At 45.1% G+C, this 22,123-nt stretch overlaps 1 protein-coding gene across 3 annotated transcripts in view; it reads left to right on the top strand.

Moving 5' to 3' along the window:
• Nucleotides 1-22,123, top strand: part of NEK6 (NIMA related kinase 6) — an 884,175-nt gene that overhangs the window by 199,952 nt on the left and 662,100 nt on the right. For 2 of the 3 annotated variants that reach the window (XM_069609453.1, XM_069609452.1), the window contains exon 2: nt 3,375-3,447. Coding sequence is in view for 1 of the 3 variants with exons in the window: in XM_069609452.1 (XP_069465553.1) it covers nt 3,375-3,447 (73 nt within the window). In the remaining 2 variants the exon portion in view is untranslated. Of the gene's footprint in view, nt 1-3,373; nt 3,448-22,123 lie in introns of all 3 variants that reach the window. The other variant, XM_069609454.1, reaches the window with a different exon arrangement.

Below are 22,123 nucleotides of genomic sequence, written 5' to 3'. Positions count from 1 at the left end.
CATCACTCTCGCACCTTGGATGTGAAGGTGACGATCACGGCTGCTAGGGTAGGCGACGGCGCCACCATCTAGAAGGAAAAGGTGTTGCTCCGACCCCCACCAGGGATGCCTCCAACTAAGGGATGCGTGATGAACCTTGCCTCTCTTAGTTATTGGTATGCCGGGCGTGGGTCAAAGCAACCCCTTTTCCTCCTTGATGGTGGTGCCCACCCCGATCAATTATCCCTTTAACTAAAAGATGCAGCGACCACCCTGGGTTGATCACTAAATCTCCTAGTGGCGGCTCCGACCCTCGGCAAGCATCCCTTTTAACTAAGCAATGCAGCGATCACACACGGTTGATGGCTGCATCTGCTAGTTAGGATGGTTGAGGAGGGTCAGCGCCACCATTAAAGAGCCCAAGGCTTTTTTCATAAAGCCTGAAGCTCTCGCACGCATGAGCAAGAGCTTCAGGCTATATATAAAAAAAGGCCTTGGCTTCTAGCAACCTCGGCGGTTGGGGCTGGCATTGTTTTTCAGCACCTGTCTCCAGAAGATTTTTCAGATACTGCCGGGTCTCTGCCCCAGCTAGCCCTGGCCCACTGAAAGCTACGTGGCTGGTTCTTCCCATTGCAATTTTATTTAAATAATGGGTTCAAATCATGTATTTCAAGCAAGAATGTCGGAAACATTGGCCACAATGTAGAATGTACATTGTCCTGTGCAGGGCAAGCACAAAAAAAATCACTACAATAGATGGCAGGTCACAAACAAAATATGCCACAAATCCCAACGTGAACGGTAGTACCCTCTTCCTGCGAGTCAATCTCCATGTTCAGAGTGCACAACTACTTGGCTATGATGGCAGGTTATGTTTATATAGAAAACCACTTCTGTAAATCTTAGATCACTTGTATTCCTCACATAAAAAATGATCTGTGCAATTTACGTTAGTCATGCAAATAAACCATAATACAAACATAGGGCCTGATTCACAGAAAGGTTTTATAATGGTGCAACCCCATTGGAAAACGCTCTGTGAATCAGGCCCATAGTGTTTATTCAGTGAAAACATTCAATTACTTTTCTTCTTCCCATCAATTCTAAATTATATTTACCTAAAGAATTGCACAAATTGACATTTTTGAGGTTACTTCACGTGTTTCGATTTCTAAAATGCCCTTCTTCAGGAGTATTTATTTTATTGTTTATACCAGCCAGTGCTTTCTAAGCGCGGGATCGGGATTTGAACCTGTGTTGCACCGCGTTGCGGGATTTGAACCTGTGTTGCACCGCGTTGTCTTGCTTCCAAGACAAATGCGTTGCCCCTGAGCTAGCCTTCCTCCCCAGTGCGTGAGTTGTTAAACTAATCAAAGAAAGTCCCAAAAAATATCGGACTGGTTAATGGTGCCGTATTACTATGTGCCAAATGTGCACTCATTCAAAAATATCCACTAAAACCTCCTACTCAACTATCCAAAAATAACTGGAATCAAATCTCCTTCTATCAAAGATAAGCCAAATATCATTACTTGTATTTGAATTCTAGATGCTCTGTAGTGTAGAAATCCAACACTGGGATTGAAAAAGCTGCCAGCCTAAAACTAGGTGACCTCTCTAAAAACATTGCCCCACTTTCAAGCAGGTTCTGCCCAAACCAAATCATGAGGTCTGTCCACCTTTCGTGCTTTGTGTCCAAAGATTGCAATGAGGGTGGTCTCAGCAGTACATGTTAGACTTGCCCCTGTAAAACACATAATATTCACAATATTCATGCTGCTAGTTATGTTATAGTGCATTTGTATAGCACCTTATGTACCATTGGTATGATCTTAAAGCGCTGTGGGTTGAATGCCCTCGGGGACTGTGGTCCGTATCAGTTGAGAGAGTAATGTAGCATATAGTGCTTGGGTGCACTTGATATGTGGGCAGCCGGTGCGGATTGTTCATGTTGGCTGCACTCTAGTGATAAGTGTAGTGCAGTGTATGTGAGAGATCAGTGTTAAGTGCCCAGCATGAAGGGTGGTCTCCGAGTCTGCATTCTGGCTGCCGTGGGGCATGTGTAAGAGATTGTGTGCTGATAGGCTGATTATATTAATTTTTTCGTCGGGTATAGCTGCATTCTACCAGGTTGTTAAGGTGTCATATGAGCGATGCAGGTTTGTCTGCAGCTAAGCTGAATTGGTCGAGGGGTGTGGCTGCCTTCTATTGTTTGTTGGTGTAAAGTGGAGGGTGAGCATAATGGTAGGAATGTGGGTAATACGTTGCCGGTGGGTGGCATCATTATATGGGATGGTTATGGAGCTCAGGATTATTGAAAAATTGGATGTTGGAGTGAACCTAAAACATGCCCCAAGCCATTTAGACAACTGTACAGTGTGCACGGTGAAATAAATACAGATATTTTTCCACTAATTTATATATTGATCAGTGATAAGAGTGAAAAGGGCTACCGAGAGGTTTTGGAAAAGATTAAGGAAGGTTTAACTGAGCCATATGAAACAAACAAAACATGTAGCATGGACTATGAAATGGCTGCGATAAAAGCCATCGCACATGTTTTCCCAAATTTCATTGATCAAGGTTGCTATTTTCATTAAAACCATGCACTGTGGCGCAATATGCAAAAGCATGGACTACAAAAAAAGTATTACTCCGACAGTGAATTTCAACACAATGTTGGCAAACTCTGTGCTCTTGCCTTCTTATCAAACGAGGATGTGCTTACAGGATACAAATGATGTGTATTTTAAGAGTCATGAAACAGAACTGGTCAACTTCCTTAATTACTATGAAGAAACATGGCTGGGACAACAGACCCCTTTTGGACGCAAAGTACCAAAAATCTAATCAGACTACTGGAATTGTTTTGATGCAATATTGAAGGAGTCACCCAAAACAAATCTCAAACTGGAAAGGTGGCCTAATGGCCTAAATGTGGCAATGGGCCATGCAAAACCCACATTATGGCAATTCCTTTGCATGTTACAAACAGAACAGGGGGTGCAGGAGAATATTATGATTCAGATATTGAGTGGTATGAATTTGCAAAAAAGAACCCTTAAAGGAGTGCAAAATGTAAAATAAAATGAGAAATTGTAGGAAAAATGTACATCATTGAGTATATCGGACTATTTAACCAGCATGGCCTTTGCAGTTAGCGTCATAACATTATAGAAGTGGACTATTGACATGTAATGACTTTCACTGTTGAATTAATGACATTAGGGCAGAGTTGTGGCCGAAAGACCATCCAGAAAATGTGGCCATTAAACGTTCAAATGAATTAGTTTGATAAACATTGTTGAATGGTTAAGTCCTTGAATTGTAGAGACACCAATAAAACATTATAGAATATATATTCATTGATGTTTTTTTTCTTCCAAACATTACAGAAGTAACGAGAAAGTTATCCAGAAAAGGCGAAAACGAACTAGGGTAGAAAGCACAAGAAGAGAAAGAAAAAAGGTAAGTGCCAATGAAAGGATTTAGTAGGTCAAAAAATAAAAAAGGTCAATTTTGGGAAATTCCCCAAGTATATTAACAATTGTCCTATGACTAATGCACTCCCCTGCAATGTATGTTGCATATCTCTAATGCACAAGCTCATTCTAGTCGCATACACGTTTTGCATAAATGTTCACGTCCACATTCAGTAGTGAAATTGGATGATCATTTTGAAGGTTTCCCTACATATCTTGGGAATAAGAGTAAATATAGCTTCCTTCATCATACGACACAATTCCCTTCTATTCACTAGGCAATTGTACAAATCACATAGGATTGGTGAAAGGCACTCTGAAAAAAGTCTCCTCCCAGGTGGCCAGGGAAAGGCAGATGCTTCCTGATCCACACCTTGGGGTGGTGTACTGCGGGAGGATCGCCTGTCAGGAGACTGGCCAGGGTAGTGAGGAGATACCGTGGGATGAGCACAGTATTTGTCCTCTGAAAGGAAGTGCCTTTCTGGGTTGCCAAAACAGGTGATGGCATATTGCCATTATAATGTCCCTGACCGACATGCAAGATCATAACCCGTGGTACAAGCTCTTAAATCTGAGCAAGCTTTTTCAACAAAGATATTTTAAGAATAAACATCCTCCTTACTCCCTATGGTATAATGGAAAAGGATCTATAGAAAATGCCTTAAATCAAATAAATGCCTTCCTCTGTAACAACCAATTCTAACAGTCAATCTTTTAATGAGTTTAAGGGAAGTAAGTCTGCTCAATTGATAAAAGAAACACCTTTGCTGAAGAGGACTATACGTCCCATAATCCCATAGTACTGGGACAAGGAAGAGGGCTGACGAGGCATGCTGTATCAGTAGTCTGGCAATTAAGCCTAACAGCCCACACCTGAATGAACCTGGGAAGCATAAGCGGCCACTTTCGGGTACAGGGAGTTAGATCTGTGACTTGAATGCAAGCTGTAGCAGACGGAAGAAGGCACCGGAGACAACTTCACAGAGGAAGGGTGTGGGTCCCTAAGAAGCCAGAAGCAGTAGAAGTTGTGGCAGAAGGAGCAGTGCGACATGCAGAGCAAGTGTCGCTGGTGACTGAAGCACGGCGTTAACAACTTGCACAAGCATTGCCGGCAACAGTATTCAGTTCCCTGTTAATTTGCGTAAGATTTAAAGCGAGTAGAAGTTGTTCATTGAAGCAGAGATAACCGAACAATGGAAATGTTGCACTTGCGTATAATGTGGAAGTCATTTTACTTGCATGAGAAGCGAACACTGCCAGAGGCGGTTTCTCCTCCTCCTTTCCCCTGTTCACCCCTGATGATGTTTCTAGACAAGTCTGATCTAAAAGTCTCATCAAAGCAGGTTCTCCCCTGCTCATCGAGAACTATTAAGGACCACATCAACACCCTTGCTCCAGCTTTGGCCGATTTCTGCAATCACTCCTTTGCTACTGGAACTTCCCCTCCCCCTTTAAGCACTCTCTTCTGCACCCCCTTCTAAAGAAGCCCTCGGATGATTCACCCTCTCCGGCTAACTATCACCCGATCTCCATCACTCCTTTCCTGGCAAACTCTTGGAAAAAGCTGCCCATCTCCCAGCTTAATCTACATACTGAATCTGTTGGATGCCTCCATTACCACGAGTCTGGCTTCAGAGCTGCCAGAAGCACGGAAACTGCTCTACTGAACACCCGTGAAGACTTGTGCTCCAATCTTGACTCTAATCTCCCTTCTGTCCTCATTCTTCTTGATCTATCCTCTGCTTTTGACACAGTCAACCATGCAATCCTGCTCAATCATCTCCAGGACAACCTTGGTATTACTGATCAGGCCCTGGCCTGGTTGACCTCTTTTCTCACTGACCGGCCCTCTCAGGTCCAACTTGGGTCTTTCCTCTCGTCTATCTCTCTCTCTTCTTGTGGTGTTCCCCAGGGGTCTAACCTCTCTCCCTGGCTCTTCAGCCACTAGCTGGCACCTCTTGACCACTGCATTACTGGTTTCTGCTCCAATTTTCAATGTTATGTCAACACTAAGCTCTCTTTCAGGCTTCCCTCAGCCACCACTGCTTCTTCTCTCATACCAGACTGTCTGGCCACTATTCAGGAATGGTGTGCCGCCAATGATCTCTGCCTTAATGTAAGTAAGACTGAGATCCTCCTCATTGGGACACCCGCTCCCTCCTTTCCTTTCTCCCCCTTTCTGCCCACTCTGGGCCCTCTTCCTGCTCCTTCCTGTGAGGCTAAGAACCTTGGTTTCGTCTTTGACTCCACCCTCTTCTTCTCTCCTCACTTCTCTGATTTTGCTAAGTAGACAAACTATCAGTTGCACCTCCTCAGAGGTATTCTTCCTTTACTCACATTCCCCCAGATGCTCACTGTCTCCAGAGCTCTGGTCGTCTCCAGGCTGGACTATTGCAACCGTCTTTCTAAATCGTCCTGACTCTACTCTTCAACCTTTACAACTTAAATACATGTCATTGGCCTCAAGCCCATGGATCTAATCTCTCAGCTCTGAAATCTCTTCACTGGCTCCCCGGGCTGCAAGGATGAATTTCAAGACAGTCTGCATCGTCCACAAGGCTATCTGGTGCCTGGAACTCCAAATTTCTCTTCCAAAACATCTTCCTTCTCGAGCTCTATGCTCATCCACCTCCAACTCTGAAGGTCAGATGCTTCTCCAAACTGAGCCTCCCTGCCTCTCTCAAACTTGAGCAGAACTACCTCTGGTTCCAGAAGCAACTCAAGACCTTCCTTTTTGCTTCCGCTTTCTCTCTTCCTCTACCCTGCTGATGCACCGGACTGCTCCGCGCACTGGTCACCCTCTGAACTCAGGCCCAGGCTCCTGCATGTCCAGTTGCCCTTGCACTGTCTCCGGGCTCCCAGCACTTCAGGGTCTCTTTCTGCAACCACATAGTCCCTTCCCTCTGCACTTAGGAGCCACATCAGATGATATATCAAACCCATTGTTCAGACTTTAAAACAATGTTATTGCCTGAAGGACTGGTAGTGTGTCCATAATAAAGGAGAGGGAACATTGTGAAGACATTACCGAATACCTGACTTTGACAATGCGATCTATACAACCTTTAACTTGTGAAAACTAAATCAATGAGTGAGAATAGTTTGGTCCCATATACCTTGCGTTATTAATTTCGAAAGATATATATCTACTACAGTAATTATTTCAGAACGCAATATGTTTTTATTATTGAAGTGAAGACCTGTCTTGAAAGTCAGCTGACTAGGCTAGGCTGACTTTCAAGATTACATGTCTTCACTTCACATCATTAATAAAACCACATTGGGTTTTGAAAAAATTACTAATAGATATCCATCTTTCGTAATTAATAGCGCAAGGTATCTGTGACCAAACTACTCTCATTCTACTTAAACAGGAGGTGTGGGCAGTGTGACCACACTGCTAAAACCAAACTCTAATGATAATAATGGAGTGAAGCACAAGGGTAGTTTCAAGGGTAGGGCCCAAACATTCTATGTACATCAATGAGTGGTTGCGTGGGCCTAATTGTGATTCCCAAAGGAGGACTGAACTCTATATCCTTCCTTTTGATACGGGAACACGTTTTTAAACCTTAAACTCTATTTGAGTGGTCGCGTGTGATTTCTAATGAGACTAAACTCTTTTATTTAACGTGGCATGCCTTTCATTAATAAGTTGGTGTGTAAACAATTAAAGAAAACGAGCATTATTAACGGTGAACCCAGCCTTTCTCAAAGTTCAAAAGCAATCTAACTGTACTGTGAAGTTAATAACAGTTAATTGGCCTAAGATACAAGTGTGCAAGCATTACTTGAAGCTAAGAGTGGCACCAAGGCTTCTGGGTAAATTACTTGGGCTGATAACTGGCTGAAAGGTGTAGGTAAAGTTGGGAAAGGGAAAACTGGCTGCTTGTAAAGAGTATTGTGAAGTTGACACAACGTGTAGTGCCAGAGACTGCGGAAGACAGAAGTGAGTCTTAAAGGCAAACCCAGGTTGTTATTGTGGCAGATCGAGGCTGCCCCTTTTGAAGAGTTCTTCAGAGGGAGAGTGCCTTGCCTGTAGTAGTGGAGTACTGTGAGACAAAGGTGACTGTTCTCATAGTGAATCAACTAGAAGTGACGTTGTTAAAGTGGAAGCAGCAGCACTGAGAAAAAGTCATTCTTACAAATATACTATTGTGAATACTAAAACTCTACCTGAGAGAAGACGAATTGCTACCCAGGAACTGTGCATCATTGACTATTGTGGATATTGCATTTCAATGTGGCAAGCCTTCTTGAAAAAGTGATAAAGCATTGTGGAAGGGGTTACCATTGGTGCTATTTGGTGAAAGTGGATATTTCACCAAGGAGAAGAGATTTGCTATCATTGGAACTTTGGTTAACAAACATTTGCATTGACTTGGAAATATCAAGAACTGATTTGGGACATTTCTTTCTTTGGTTGAAAACTAACAGAACTGACCTCTAATCCTGGGAAGGGGAAAACACCCAGGACTTTAGAAGGTTATTCAGAGCTGTATATTTTATTTGTGTGCTTGTTGCTTAGTGTGAGGCCCAGTTATCCTGTGTTCGTGTTGCCCCTTAGCTTTGGTTTGGTAGGGAAATCCTCAGCAAAGTTGGGACAGTGAGGCATTTTGATTATATTTTAAGAATAAAATGGCATACATTGATCAATCATCAAGCAATTGTCCGCCTCACATGACCGACCCCTCACAGAACTCAACAGGCAATCCATCTAAACCTGGAGACTGCCCACTTACAACAGATTTGGCACCTCATTAACCGACATTCTTCCAACAATAAACAATTGTCGTCTGACAATGTTGGCAACTCAATTTTATGGAGGAACCTGTCCAAGTCATTATAACTTGGATTCAAATTTTCTGTATGTAAAGACTCCTAATGAACCATAAAACAATCATACATTTCCTTATTAGTTATAACTGATGACCCAACACCTTTAACATTATTTCTAACCACAGAAAGGGTCACATAACCCTTAGGAGTTCTGGTAAGTAACCCCTCCACCCCACACTACACCACTCTGCCAGAAAGCTTGCTTAACAAAGAAAAAGCCATTCCCTGCCTATTTAACTTACACTCAAGAGACCCCTTCACGGAGTCCAGTTTCTTACTCTTTTTATAATAACGTTTGGTATTTGTGCCGTCAACAAAGCTGTTTGCAAAGCCAAAATCTCTGCTGAGCAAGTTGTGAGATGTGTCTAATAAATTCACCCCTAATGGTGGCTCGTCCCAAACAATATAGGTGTCGGCAGCACCAGCATCATCCAGAAAAACCTCTCGATGAATTCGCCAAGACCTTTTAGAGGCGGTTTCATCTTTCACGGTATTGGCATTCAGACGCCATCTTCTATATCCACGATTAACAATATGAAGAAAAGGAGTACATTTGACTTGACAAGATTTACCAAAATAGAACTAATGTGTGTACAAATATTTACTCCAGTATATTCAAATATATAAAATAGCTCTTGTAAAAATCTATTTTTGATTATATACAAGTAATAAAAAGAAAAATGAAAAAAATATAGGACATCAACTCAAAATGCATCAGGGGACCATGCAATCCCACAGTAAGTAGTCCACGATTCTTACAAATTAAAATCGTTCTGTCAATTCCTTTAATATATGCTGTAAAAAAAATATCAAATGATGTATTCTGGTATTTCCATTCAGTGTTTGAAAACGAGCATATTTCTTTAATTTATGTTATGATTCTAAACGTGGCTGAAAGTGGCGCCTACTGTTGAAGAGCAGTATTGGCGCTCATTTTCATGTGCATTACTGCAGGGAATAAATCTTGTCCGGCAAGTCATTTCTTGAGCCCTGGCTCATGGCGGCTGCTGGAGCTTAGCCCAGGCTCACTTAAAGCCCTGATGGGAACTATGGGCCAACCTGTGTTGCTTTTTGCCTTTTAATCACAGGTTTGCAGTGAATCGCTCCTCCATCCTGGTCCTGTGTGGAGAAGGATCAGGATCGTGGGTAAGGGCACGTTTAACATAAACTTTCAGCCATGCCCTTACCCTGGCTTACTGTGAGGGCATGGGGATGAGATCCCAAAAAGAGTTGGCTAGAAATGCTGGATTGCAACGCTGCTTCCTTACTGAACTCATCGGTTCAGCATTCCATTCTATTGCATTGCTTTGACCCTGACTGTGTCCATTCTCGAAGGGGGCATGTGTATGAAAATCTGTGTTCACCCCTACCCCGGGGGGGGGGGAGGTCTAGGGAACACGCCTTGTCCCCTCTGCCCCAAAGCACATGATTTGGGCTTGTTGGGCCTTATGTTGCAGTGCTATCACCTCATTGATAAGTGGGAGGGGGGCTAAATACGTGAAAAATGGGGATGGAGACGCGGGGGGGACAGGGGTGCAGGGGAACACTTATTTGATTATCCGGCAGGCAAAGATGGCTCCCTCCAGCTCTGAGGAAGCTCGGAGCAGGTGCTCTACCATCTGATAAAGCCCCCGGTCTGACCTGCCTCATTGGCTGGGAGGCCGTAGCCACGCCCACGCCATGTACTAATCTTGGGTATAGACCTCATTTCAAACATTCTGACTTGATCAGCAGCCTGACGAGCTCAAAAACAAGCATCTTCAGCTGTGTGAAAGAAGAGAACACAGTATATAGTTTAATTCCCCAAGCTACCAGACCACAATAAAATGTAAACATTTGACTAGTTCCATGCTTGTTAAATTTTCCTGCCTTTTTCACACTATAAAAACACTTTTGGGTTTTTAGTTAAACGCCTCCCATGTGCTAATGACCTTCTAGACCTCGGGACCGGGCATTATTGCTTGGGATAAGGATCCTTCCCTAATTTATGGCTCTAGGCTTTGCCTCTGGCAATAACTTGAGGATGGGGGCTGTTATTCTTAAATAATGAACACTCTGTTTTTAAATCTTTAAAGAATTGTGACGCAAGACAACATTGTTTTCTTAATAAAAGCACTCGTTCAGCAACGTCTGCCTCCTGCTCAGTTTTTAAAAACGTTCCTATTAAATATAGTAATTTTTATGGGTGGTTAGTAAAATTATACAGGCGTGAGATATGCTCTGCAAACAGCATTTGGTATAGTGATGAACAGATATTCATTTTGACTGTTTGTCAGTCAGTGTTTCATTTGGGCTTTGCTATAATTTAGTCCTGATTTTGCAAGTGGCTGTGTTTTCACAGTCCAATTAAAGTGACAATTTCCTGTTTGAGAAGGCGTTGAAGGAAGTTGCGTTCACGCATTCTAGCAGATTAAGGTCTTCAAACTGGATGAGTTCTGTGGTGCTGTAGCAGTCCTCATTGACCATAGTACCCCGGCCAATTTTATTTCCCTTCTGTCGCCACGCAGAAAAGCTGCGATTTCTTACCAAGCAGGTGAATGGTCTTAAACCCATTTCAATGGATTTCCGAGCTGGGATTGAGCCCGGGAGAGTTGCATTATAGCTGTCCGTAATAGGCGCAATTGCTGCATTTTCTTTATCAAGGGTTATATGTGATCCTACCGACCAAAATTACAGAGTGGTAAATTTTATCGTGGACAAAACACCAGAAAACACTATTTTTTTAAATATTTTGTGGGACCCCCTTTTCCTACCAGTTTAAAGCTGTCCCAGCCCCATCCTGACCCATTTTAACCCCTTACCTCACTATCACTACCATTTTATATATTTATTTAAACTTTTGGTTGTTTTTGGGTGTTATTGTCCACTCTTTATGTACCCCTCGGTTTTGTTTCCGATAAAATGTGAAGGCACCAACCTTATACACGTGTCCCAATGATGATTAATAAATGCACGCCGCCAGGGAATGAGACCAAGAGGTAGCTTTGCAAGGATAACAAAGTTTATATAATATAAAAAAATGCCAGCAAAGAACTCTGCGGCCCGAGAGCGGTATGCTAAAAAATTTGACGGGCATCACATTATAAAGGACAAACGCATCACTGTTGACGATTTAGGCTAAGAAAGATGTGTTGCCGGTTGGTGGGAGACCTTTAGATTGGCCTATATGGGATGCCAGGCCCTAATTGGTTGCTGCTTCCCAATCGCTCTTGGTGCACGTGGGTCAGCTGGGCTCATCTCGGCGGTGAAGGTCAGTTCAAGCAAGCGAAACGTATCTAACTAAACTAAGCTAAACAAACTGTTAATTTAAAAGGAATGATGGATGCCTGAACGTTACATGCAAGCAGGGCCCATTGAAAAGAGGCGATGATATATTGACATGCGGGCCAACCTCTACATTCACGGCTTCATTGATACCGCAATCCCTGCACCCAAGTGTCCCTCTTGGGGGCTTGATCTACTGCCTACCTTCCCTGGTGCCTCATGATACTAACAGACGTATGTTGTTATTGAGAAAATACATTGCTGTCCTGGATTAGGTCTATGGTGGGTGTTCTGGAATGGCCAAGGCAAGGGGGTTAGAAGTTTATCGGCATGAAAGGGCATGGGGGTCAGGACTGGTGGGCTTTGGCTTGGCGGGGTGCGGGTTGAGGGGGACACAGACAGTTTAGTGGAGATGGATGGACATTGGTGCTGGGGCCTGTGTCTGTCTCGCGCTCTCTGCAGAGCGCATTCTTTGGGAAAGGATACTAGGTATTTGCCACATTGAAAGAACAGTGAACGGATGGACGTTGTGGGAAGGCTTGTGCGGAGCTGGTTTGTTCTCTCTGTGAGAGAGGCCAGGGGTGCGAGTGCCACATCCTCAGAGTGGTGGTTTTCGGGCCTAGTAAAAGATGGCGTCTAGGCTTGGTGCAAAATGGAGTGCTAATGCCATGACCTGTTATTCGCCTGCTTCGTTATGTTACAGGGCTCTTACCCTTATAGTGGAGGTGGGGGGCTTCTCCCCCCTTGGCTTCAATGAGGTTTATTCTCATTGGTGGTGGCTAGGGGGGGGTGGGATAGGACCATCTCCTTCCCAGCAAACTACTGGATATGGTTTCAAGTTTAAGGGTACAAAACGAGTAAGGAACCTAACCTACTACATCAGTGTTCTAATGAAGCAAGAAAAATGAACCTTTTTCTTGGGTATTAGTTGGCTTTAACTGACTATATAGAGCAAATGCCCTGAAGAAGACCTTTGTAACAAGGTCGAAACACATGTTGGCTGTCCTGTAAAGAATATTTGGATTTAAAATTGACCAGTATTTTTATTGAGAATTCATGTATTTGAAGTTAACAAAACTGAAGTGTGTGACACAAGTGGTTGTTACTCATTTTTTCTGTTCAATTTAGTTTGTTTGTTCCAAAGTTTGAGATGTATTTATTAAATTCGGCCTTATGGTTCTGTGCACATACCACAATTGCTCAGCAGTACAACAAAATGTCACTTTGGTGTCAGTTCAAATAGTTGATAAATACAACGTGTCGTCACCTCCTTTTTATTTATTTGTATTTTTAAAGCACTCACACAGCCCGGGGGCATCGAGGCGCTGTTACAGATTTTTGTCAACGCCCCCCCTCCCTTAGCATAATTTCTAGAATGTCTAGACTTCTCAGTAGAAGGGCACCTACATCTAGACTGAATTTGGTTTCAACTGTGTTAGGGAGAATTCTCTGTTTAGGCTGAATTTCCTAACCTAGTGAGTCCCCCAGCAGCTTTGCTGGATTTCTGGAGTTTGTTTTTTCCATCCTGCCAAGAGTGTGACCCTTTTCCTCTCACTCTTGGACATGTATGTGTGTAATTCCTTTGAAATGTCAATGTGTTCGATGGGCTATGGGGTCTTTTACTCCATAGGGTCTCATAAGTTTTTCTATGTGTGTCACTCTGCACCCTACGTGTCGTGACACGGGGGTGCCCTAGCAGGTCCCCCCACCATAGACTCCATACCCGGGGACCGACTACCGTCTCCCCGGGCATGTAAAGTCACCATTGGCTTTACTAGACCTAAATTTGCTAACAGAACTAGTACCAACCATCTTATTGTGGACGTGCTAGTAGGGGTAATTCGATTACGCCTGGATCTGTTACTCGAGGGGGCACTGTCCCGTCCCTCCTCGTCGAGTTTTGGCTGGTGGCAGTGGAAACTACTTGTTATGTTCGACCCCGAGCATAACCCTATGGGATCCGTCCCATTGTTGAAGATTGATACTGTTTTTCGTTAATCTCCAACGTACCACCGATCTACTTATCTTAAATAAGTCTATCGAGTGGTATTTTCTGCCAGAACTCGGGTTGTAAAATGGCATCTGTGTTTGTCTCTGTGACTCCTAAACCAAAGGTTGAGCCCTTTGTTCCACTTTTGGCGGGCCTCTGGACAGAGACCCTCCAAAGTGGTGCCATTCTGTCTGGCTTACCTCAGGGGTGTGGGAGGGGGTTTAGACACCCTGGACCGAGTTGCCTTGCCAACTCAGGTCGCACTCTGGAGTGATTGGCCCAGGTGGTGAGCCTTCCCGCTCACCACTTAGCGTGTGTTGATTGACAAGCTAGGCTGAATGAATGGGGGACGTCTGCATAAAAGCAGGGCTTTTGGGACTGGATCTTCAGAACGTCGCCACTGGACCTAAAGAATCCGACGAGGGTAACGCTGAGCCGACCTGCACGATGACACCTCCGGTGGAGCCCTGCGGAATCGTCTCACAATCTCCTGACGACAGAAGAGATCTCCCTGCCGGAGAGTCTCTTTCCCTGGCTGGTGGGAACAACCAGTCTTCTTCTTTGTGCTTTTTGATCGCCCAGGACGCAGTGGTCGAATTGCCTGTGCAGAGCACCCGGCAACCGGATAGCCACTACTCCTGCATCGTGATCGAAAGGTGGTGCCTTGTGACGAAGCACTCCGCGGCTGGTTTCTTCCCTGGTGGTGCACCGGACATCTTCTCTTCGACAACGAGAGCATCTCTTCTCTTGGCCAAGACCCGTCGTGCATCCACCACCAGGAACAACTGCCCCCGCCGGAGCTGTCTTCCACAACAAGGTACCGTAACCGCCTGGCTTCCCTTTTCGATCGGTTCGTGTGAGGTATCTGATTCCTCTCCGTTCCGTTGGGTTGCCTCCAAGCTTTATTCACTCTTTGTTCTGAACTGGTTCAACCTGTCGCTAACCAAATTGCTAACTAAGACTTGAACGCATCATCCGTAGAGACTTTCCAGGACATCGTGCCTTGCCTCTCACCGAGTGGGCCTGGCCGCCCAACTGTATGATCTAGTGTGATTAATGCTTTCTTGCCTTGCATTTTTACCCGCTTCAGTACGAACCGTGTTGACTTCATTACCTGCCTATCTCTTCTCTCCCTTCCTCACTAAATATTCGAGTGTCATCTGGGTTGAGGTATACACCTCTGTCTGAAAATAAGTGGTGCCGTAGAACCTAGAGTTGTCGATATTGTGTTTTCGGGGATTGAGCTTTATTCCATTCTGCAGAGTAATTGTATTTTGATTTGTTTGCCGTGGTTCGCTTTAGTATTTTTCGTAGACGTTCTGTTATTAATAAATAACTTACTATCTTTATACTAAAGCCTGGTTGCGTGTTTACTCGTTTTGCTGCGAAGAATTACCCTATCTTGTATACTCCCTATACTGACCAACTTTTCTTGAGAGAAGTCTGACTGCTCAGCCACAGCTACCAATTGAATCTGTGTGGTACAGACTGCTACCAAGTGGGTTCATCGCAACACCTGTAGTCCTAAATCTTTTGCAGTGGTCCCAGAGGGAGCTGCACAGGTTTCCGCCTAACAAACTGAAAGGAAGAAAAATGAAAAACAATCCCTCAGGACCCCCTCCTTATGCCATCCAACCTGCAAGGCCTGCCTATCCCACCTACAGCTCCTTAATGCATGCCAGACACCATGGCAGTGGTTCAGGAGCTTCAACGCTAGTCCGGAGAGCGGCCTGTTGTACCCAGACCTTGGTCAGAGGGACCACCCAACAGCTAAAGCGGGAAAATGGTACAGGGGCGAGAGAGCTTGCACGTGCATGAGATTTGCACATGTAAGAAAGGGATTGGTCCGTGTAGGTAGCACTTCTCCTGTGAACGAGCCTTGACCCACGTGGACCCTTCCTAGTACTTGCAGAGAAGGACTGAAATTAGTCGGTGAGTGGATGCTCGATGAGCCAGAGGTAGTGCAACCTACCATTGAAGTGTGGAGATGTTTATCCAATAGGTGGTACCGGAGCCTGACAGCCCCCCCTGCCCCTCCACAGACAAACTCTAGGATTTGTCTACTGACTGTCCTAAGTGACCTATCACAGCACTTTGAGCTAGGCAGAAGAGGTGGACACACAGTGGAAGATCAATCGGATGTCCATGAAAAAACTTAATAAAAAAAACAAATGGAGAAATTACCGAATTTTCTTGACCTAAAACAAATTACTTTTGTACTCTTTGCACTTTTTTTTTGTTAATGCGGTTGGAGCCCCCACACCTTCCCACTTAAACCCTACCATAATAAATACCCTTACCCCACCCCACACCTATATCTTAAAGTACCACCATTTCGAAAATAATCGGTAAAATAAATAGTCATTTCTTCCTCGTTTTTTTCTTTATTCTATTATTTCTATGGATACCAGAGGAACCTAGTGTCATGTTCCAAACCCCCCCGCCCCCTTAACTCCCTCCGCCCCCCGGCATTATTTGTAAGGTCACACACTAGGGGATGGGTGCAGCGGGAGGGCTCATTATAATCTGAAAATATTGTCTGAGCATTCAATCGCCTCAGAGCTCAGGGTTCTGATTGGGGCACGCGCGAGCGGGGGGGGTTGTGTGTTACGTGCCTATCACTAAATAAACCTTCTCACAGAAGGGCTGAAACCGCCTCACAGAACAGCCAGATTATTTCTGGGGTAAATAAGTAACCCTGGAGATACTGTCACGTTAGGGTGGCCTTGGGTATGTAGGTTGCCTGCTGAGACTACAACCAGATGGCTGCTGCCCGAGCAGTCAGTGGACCCGGGCAGGAAATCTCTGGGTATTCCTCTGGCGTTTGGCCCCTTCTTGGGTGTTTGCTGGGCTTCTCTGGAAAAATGTGGCATCTGTATACCACCCTTTTTCAACCACTATGCCTATTTTACTCTCTCTCACTGCGGCCTTTGACACTATCGATCACCAGAGACTTCTACAGTGCCTGTCGGATGCTGGAGTGCCGGGAGTGCCTTTGAAATGGTTTTAGTCTTTTCTATCTGATCGCACTCAGGTGGTGTCTTCCCCCCCCCCCCGACCCCCCTTCACCTCTCCCCCTATGGTGTTTGACTGTGTAGTAACCCAGGGTTCAGCACTTTCCCCTTTGCTTTTTAATCTATATATGGTGGCATTAGCTAAGCTCATTGCTGGCTTTGGTGTGCATTTTTGTTATATATGCAGACGACACTCAGAACTTTTTTCGTCTCAATGCCCCTAAGGAAAGCCCTCCTAAACTCCTGAGAGATTGTCTCTCAGCTGTTGGTCAGTGGATGACTGAAAATTGGCTTAAGCTAAACGGGGAGAAGACTGGGGAATTTGTGATTGGACAGGCTCCTGATAGCTGGACCCTTGATTGCTGGCCTGCTCGTCTGGGACCTTGCCCAAAACCTTTCACTGTAGAGTGAAGAGCCTTGGCATTAAAGTTATGAGTTCGGGCTCCAGGGAAGCGCAAATCTCTGCAGTCTGCCAGAGTGGATTTGCTAAACTGAAGGTTTTGAAGAAGGTGCTTCCGTTTCTTCCTAGTAAGGCTAAGATCAAAATTGTTACTGCCTCCATTAGGGGTGCAATTGATTATTGCAACAGCATTTATCTTGGCCAGCCAGAGGCGTTACTCCAATGCCTCCAGATCCTCCAAAATGCGGCAGCCAGGCTTGCCTTGAGCGCTCCTAGACTGTCTGACTCTTACGACCTTCTACAGCGCCTCCACTGGTTGCCTGTAAGAACCCGGGTAAAATTCAAAATCTTAAGCACGGTCCATTGTCCTATCATTCTGCTGGTGCTGTGTTTTTGCAGACCAAGCGCTCTCTATCAGCCAAAGGGATTCCTTCACTTGTCCAACCAGTTTCTGGTGGCTATCCTCCGCTTTCGACGGGTTTATGCGAGGGCAGATCCTTTTCTTTATAGAATGCTCTCCCTTTTGATATCGGGAGCTACCATGTCTTATCTATCTTTCGCAAGCAGCTAAAAACGTCTCTGTTTTAAACTTGTGTTGTCCCCTCTACTACTCTCTGGTGACTTTTTTGTTTTTGTTTGCCTTGATGCGTCCAAGTCTTTGCTGCGCTCTATAAATTCCATTACATACATACACTTCCCTGGGCTGCGGAAGCCAGGTCATTTTGGGGGAAACCCCCTTTAGTGTAGCTTTGAACTGAACGGATAACATTGAAGTAGTTTGCGAGAGTCAGACTGAAGGAAGTACTCCCGGTGGGTGCCAAAGTTACTTCACCGATGGCTGGGAATAGGCTGATCTCTGGAAATGCTTTTGGAATATTCCACGGAACCCCTGGAAAATGAGTAATTGGAATTGTTTTTTTTGTTTATAACCCGCTTAATGCCCAGAGGTTTGTAAGCACGGACGCGGGGATTGAACCTGTGGTGGTCCACATCGTCTTGCTTCCAAGGCAGCACGTTGCCCCTGAGCTATCCTCCTGGGGATGAGTGCTCTGTGTTGTGGTGTTCCCAAGCATGCTGAAAATGGGCACGAAACAGTAGGGTCATCGAGCCTAAAGTGGAGAAAATGGGATTCAAAAACAAAATACTTTGTTTCAAAACAAACTCGCAGACTAGGCACTTCCCCATTAATAGGAGAAATGGGAATTTGGTGAAACACAATTGCTCCGTTTATTTGTGCTCCCCCTTTCAAGTGCCGGGGTCACCTTTCCACTCCTTTTTTCTGTTCACATCTGCCTCTGTTCGCAACCTCTTCGATGTTCTGTGTGCTGCCTCATGTTCGAGAGCCTTCTGCTGCAACACAACGTTCGGTGTATAGCTCTAAAATAGCTCAACACATTGAGTGCTCCTTGCTGTGATCTGTGTTTCATCTGCAGGTCACAGGTTCAAATCCAGGCAAGGTCACTTAGCCTGTCATCCGTCCGAGGTCGGTAAAGTGAATACCGATTTCGATTGGGTAATAATGTATGTCAATATGTTGTACGTAAAGCGCTTTGGATAAAAGCGCTATGTTATTATTAAAGCTTTTTGCTGCTCCTTGGAGCAATGTAAACTCAATATCAAATATCTACATTGCTTCTAAAGTTGGCACATGATAAAACGTTTTATGGGAATGTATATAATTTCATATTGTTTTCCTACATTCCCTGTGACACCCCCATGTATTTGTTGTCTTGTGTTCATGGTGGTTACTAACATCCTGGGTATCTCGGAAGATGAGGAGCGTTGGCTTTTAGTCGTGACTGGGGGATTGAGTCGGGATATTAGTATGGCCTTCATTGCCTCTGGCCACATGTTTGGGAAGGGTCAATATTCTGGGTGATAATGACCCTGCCCTACGTCCATTTGACCCTTGCTAGTTTAGGGTATTGGCAATATATGTTGTTGAGCCGTAACCATGAAGTTAAAAGCACTAGTTAAATAGTGCACTAAATAAATCGACAAAACGCGTTAGTAAATTAAATGAAATGTGGTTTTATTTTTGTAGTATTTAAATAACCATATTGTTTTTGGCAGGTCAGCATTTTACTTGCAAGTCTGGTTGAAATCATGTTGGTGTGTTTAATAAGTTGTTGCCCTGTATGTTAAATGTGCATGATTGTTTCTTGCTGCAAAGAAAGGCTTCCTGCTGCTTCCCTGCCTGCTGCTGAAATCAGAATAATGAGAATGCAGTCAATATCCAAAGTTATTGACTGCTTTCTGATTGGCTCACAGGAGATCAATAATGACTTACAGGTGCTAATCCAGCATACACTATGCTGCAGTTGGACTACATAATGCAAAAGACTGCTGTGGTTTTCGTTACTTTTGCTGATCTTCTGGCTGAGGTGTGGTGCTATAACTGAGAACAAGGGTTCTCTGGTGGAGGGGTTGGGGGATTATGGCTGTATTTTCGTTTGAGATGGCGTCTGGACGCAGCTAGCAAGGAGTGTGGGCTGACAGGCCAATTCAGAAATGCGAGTATTTAACAGGAAAAAACAAGGAAGCGCTCTGATTAGTAGTTTGAGAAATCACACCCCAGCCTGGTGGCCTCTGACACATTAAACAAATAAGTTAAGACATTTCTTCGTAGGTGCTGAATTAGAAAAATAAACCTTACTTCCGAGTAGCTGAGAGCAGAGCGGTCTTGGTGGCAGGAGGACCGAGTTCACTGGAGTTTGAGTTTATAAACCTGTATTAAATCATTATCGGGAGGATAGCTCGGGGGCAACGTGCTCACCTTGGAAGCAAGAAACCGCTGGGTATTAAAATAATCAATTAAAATATTAAATGTTCTTCACTGTAGTCGCTAGGTTCGCAGACAGACTGCAGTAATGCGATTACCGAGTGAGTGGCCATGAATAATCTAGCTCCAATGGGATAGCGAACACAAAAATGTGGCTGATGGTACTCTAATCTCAAATCCCATTCAGGAGGACACCATGACACCCCTTGGACAAGGCAAGGTGGATTTGCCCAGAAGAGGTCATGGGTCAACAGTTGCGTGTAGCACCAAGCCTTTAGGCCAATAGTTATGTTCCTTTCTATTGGCAGTCCTTGTTTTTAGTTCCTAAGAATATACTCTTTTGTGCTATTAGGTTGGACAAGCCATTGTTTTTCAGCCTAGTTGGAAATCAGTTTCACAATTAAATAAATGTATTGCTTGTTTATCACAGGAGGATGTAAAGAACAAGAGGCATCGCGGCATATCCTTTAACGGGCTACACCTGTGCCGTGGTTAGTTCTCAACAGAATTTGGAAATCAAGAGTCTAGACTCTTTAAAGCTTGTGGCTCAAGCGTTTTTTTTTTTTTTTGCAAATCGATCCATCTTTGTCCAGGCCTGGTGCCATCATGATTTTGAAGAACGGGATCAACCAAAACTGGGGCAAGTTCCTTCAAACCAGGTAGGTACATTGTTTTTGAAAAGGGCCTCAGAAATCACTAGTTTAATCAGTGAGGGTTGTCCAACTCCAGAATCCTGATGGGTTTTCAGGATATCCCTCAATAATATTCATGAGAAATAGTTTGCATGTATTTAGTATCATTGTATGCAAATTTTTAGCTCGTGAATCTTAATGAGGGTGTGATGCTGGAAATGCATCTGAGGGACAGGGCCTCCGAATCCTTGTCCCTTTTCTGTTTTTACCGTGTGTTCTGTCAGGTTTTCTGCCCAGGAGTCCATGTGGGACTCCTGGCAGTGCAGCTCTCTCTTTTGGTTTGGTGAACAGACCCATGGGATACCCTTATGGCACCCCTGGGTAGGGGTACAACCCTGTGCCCCTAGTGTATGTTTTTGGGCACCTGTGGGTGGCCCACAGAGCAGGGTATGGGCTGGTGGCAGCTCCATGCTGAATTTGACAGGTGCTCTGGGTGTCCTCCATTTTGGGATACCCAGGCCCTGCCATTGGAGTCAGTTGATTCCTGATAGGAAACAAGATGGCCCCTGTGGCCTCTTGCTTTCTATTGCCTGTTATCTTGTTTTTCCCAAAGTCCTGGGAAGCCCTGACTCTGTCCCTTCCCCCTGACTGGCTGTTGGGTGGAAGTTCCATATATGGTGTTGTTGTGAAGGCCCAGCTAGACTGGCTGGAGCCTTCCCATTGACTGTATGTTGTGGGTACCTCCTGTGGGTGGGACCTGGGTGAATGGAGTGTGTGACCAATATACACTCCTTGTTGTGGTTGTCTGGTTTCTGGCATGAGAGACAAAGACTGAGACAGCCCTGCCCGAAACTGGCCTGAATGCAGTGTGTAGTGTTGAATGGCTGGGTACTTGTCCCAATCCACATTCCTTGTTGTGAGTGTCTGAAAGGGAGGAGTGTGGCCTGAATGCACTGTGTGCCTGATTGGCTGACTGACTGCATGAATGCCCCTCTGTATGATTGGCTGCTGAGTGTATGCCAGCAGTGTGGATGAGAGACAGAATAGTATATCTGGGGACCTCTCACCACTGGAAAAGAGTTCAGAAGGAACCGGAGGTTCAGGAACGTTCAGGAACGTTCAGAAGCATCCTGGAGCTGAGTCTCCACTCTAAGAGTAACTGGAACTGCTGATCCTCGACGTCCAGCTGGAAGAAGAAGACTTGCTGTGGCATTTGCTTCGACCGATCCGAAGGCTGTCGAAATCTGACTCGAGAGAGGACCTGGTAAGGCGCCCTCTTCCCGTGCTCCGAGGGACCATCGAGCACCGCTCCATCTTCGCCGAAGCGCCCTGGAAGACAGACCCTCGAAAGGCTGTCGACCCGAGACGGGACCGCCGAGGAGATCGAAGTGAAGCACCCGGACATAGACGCCGTCGAAGTCCATTGCCGTCGACCAGGGTTCGCAGGTTTGTGTAACCGCTGGAGGCCCGTTGAAGTTGTGTTGCCCAGCCGTGGGAACCACTTGACGCCGTGCCGCCGACGACCGGAGCTGTCCGCTCCTTTGCCTAAGAACATTCAATCGAAGGACTCTCTCGACCGCATCGTCGACCGCTTATCCTGCCGGAGAAAGTCGAGGACGACCAACGCGCCGAGGAGAAACCTGCCGGTGGGTTTCCCGCCACCCAACGACCTCAAAGACTCGGACGACCCGACGCCCTTGCTGGGCTTCCGTCTCTACAATCTTTGCGGTCCAGAACTATT

Source organism: Ambystoma mexicanum, chromosome 8, assembly GCF_040938575.1.
Source record: "Ambystoma mexicanum isolate Mex_15411 chromosome 8, UKY_AmexF1_1, whole genome shotgun sequence".
NCBI lineage: Eukaryota > Metazoa > Chordata > Amphibia > Caudata > Ambystomatidae > Ambystoma > Ambystoma mexicanum.
This window is presented reverse-complemented; position numbering and strand designations above follow the sequence as displayed.